Source organism: Salvelinus sp. IW2-2015, linkage group LG3 (genome assembly GCF_002910315.2).
Source record: "Salvelinus sp. IW2-2015 linkage group LG3, ASM291031v2, whole genome shotgun sequence".
Lineage (NCBI taxonomy): Eukaryota > Metazoa > Chordata > Actinopteri > Salmoniformes > Salmonidae > Salvelinus > Salvelinus sp. IW2-2015.
In genome coordinates this window covers 161,482-163,668 of record NC_036840.1, presented here as the reverse complement: position 1 = coordinate 163,668, position 2,187 = coordinate 161,482, and the positions used below count along the sequence as shown (strand labels likewise).

Genomic DNA, 2,187 nt, shown 5'->3' with positions numbered 1-2,187 from the left:
CAACCATGAAAAGGAAAGAGAGATTTAGAGAGGGAGAGAAAGTTCTGAAGAAGGCGATATGAAGCGAGAGTGATTAATCACAACTGACATGAGGAATGCTTGCTTCTGGCACACAATAACAATCCCTGTCAATTCTTGCACGTTGTTGCATTACTGACTGTGTTCGCCACTGTTGTGGTATTCCTGCAGSAATAGTATTCTGACTGTACTGTCGATTCCATCGGTCACCAAACATTGGCTATAYCAGAATGGTGGAAATGTGTCCTGAGAGAGACCATAAAGTGACAACACCTTCATGATATCATTACCAGGCCAGCGGCTTGAGACTCTGTGTTTTCTCTGGTCTTCCTCTGGCACTGCTTCCTTGGTGCATATGGAAGTGCATTCTGGGAGATCTTAGCGCTCCAACTATTAAGCAGTAAGTCATAGAGACTACCGCAAATATGCACTCAAAGAATGTGTGGTTTCTAGGTCTCTGTGTGAGTGTGATAGAGTCTCTCTCTGTCTGTGTGTGTGTTTGTTAGTGTGATTGAGTCTCTCTCTGTCTGTGTGTGTCTGTCTGTGTGTGTGTTTGTGAGTGTGTCTATAGAAGGGAAGGTGATTAATGTAACATATTTCTTCCTTTGTTTAATGTTTTTCCAGAATTTTTATTTATTTATATTATTGACTGTATAAGGAATTCACAACTTAACATATTCTTAACTAAATGTAAGCATTCCAAAATTGCTTTGGCATTTCCGAAATATGTAAGATGACTGCAAAAAGATTGACCCATTGAGTACAAAATGGAATTTCTCATTTGAGACAGTGATCAAGAATTCAGTGAATTCAGTGAAAAACAGACAATTAAATAAATTAGCTAAATGTGAAAGAGCACACAGTTGCATGTTTGTGTGGAATAGTATGTGTCTAAAGTTAGCTCAACATATTCATATTCACAGAGAACTTGAAAATAAAAATAATTAGCATTTAATTTGGTTTCAAGTCTGATATCATCAATTCAAGTTATTCTGTCAGAGAGGAGCAGTATAAAATGTTTAAAAAGTATTATTTTGGTATTCACAAAAGATGATCTTCCATTCAAAGAAAAATAATGGGGACAATGAGTCATCAGAAGATTCAACATGCCTTAAATACATACTGTTTAAAACAATATTCCTCTTATCTTGTCCCAATCACATTGTCATAGTAAATTATTGTCTTTTTTAGAGTTTTGGAAAAACACAATTTCAAGGTTTTCTACCACTTTCAGACCAATGTGTGCTGTATTGAAGCAGCACACTCAGACATACTGCACTTTTGCATTAAGCACTTGTGACTATAGYACTAACATAAGGCACAACTAGTGGTCAAAAGACAGTAGTGCAGTCCAATCACACTATCTACAGATCGTCAGGTGACCTTCACCCAACAAGGTTGAGGTCAATTCCATTCCCATTCTACCAATTCAGGAGACTCAATTCAACAACTGAAAATGGCCCGTTATTTTCTATTGACCAATTAATTGCATTKATTCTTAAATTGACCGAGTTTGGTTTGACCCCAACCCTGGCGTCTAATATGTGGTTCTCAACATAAGTATGCAAATGAGTACTCCACAGATCAAAAATCCATATAGTCACTTCCATTCGTTAGTAATCATCTGCCCTTGGATCCGGGAGACTATAGCTAAATGCGATTGGCTGGTGGAAGTGTATTTCTTATATGACGATGGACCTGAGGAGACGGAAGCACACCATAAGGTCTCTGGGTATTGGTGGCTTGATCTCATTGCCATCGAGACGGAGGTAGCGGAGTTTAGGAGCGGTCTCAGTGACATAGCCCTCCAGAGCATCAGCCGACACAGGGCAGATATCAGATCCATTCACACCTGCAATTGCAAATACACCATCTTAGCAAAACAGTCCTACAACTCATCAAAGACATTTTCCACGGATTATAATAATACAATTATCTGGATTTTAAACCAATCATCAGTTAACRATCRAGTCAGTCAGTCAARGTATCAATGAAACTAGAACCGTGTCAYAAACGTACTCTTAATCTGGTTGTGGTCCAGGTGGAGGTGTTCCAGGCCTGAGGGGATCATAGGAACCTGAGTTAGCTGGTTATGGGACAACTGCAGGTCCAGGATGCTGGACATGTTGAACACGTTCTTGGGCAGCCCGCCGTTTACCAGCTTGTTGC

General features: G+C 39.5%; 1 protein-coding gene across 1 annotated transcript; it reads right to left on the bottom strand.

Annotated features, from left to right (window-relative positions):
- Window positions 1-953: 953 nt before the first annotated feature.
- Window positions 954-2,181, bottom strand: LOC111955509 (keratocan-like). Its single transcript, XM_023975725.2, has 2 exons — window positions 2,038-2,181; window positions 954-1,870 (listed from the first exon to the last, which is right to left on the bottom strand). The coding sequence occupies exons 1-2, from the start codon at window positions 2,141-2,143 to the stop codon at window positions 1,701-1,703; spliced, it is 276 nt and encodes a 91-aa protein (XP_023831493.2). The 5' UTR covers window positions 2,144-2,181; the 3' UTR covers window positions 954-1,700.
- Between the last annotated feature and the right edge of the window lie 6 nt (window positions 2,182-2,187).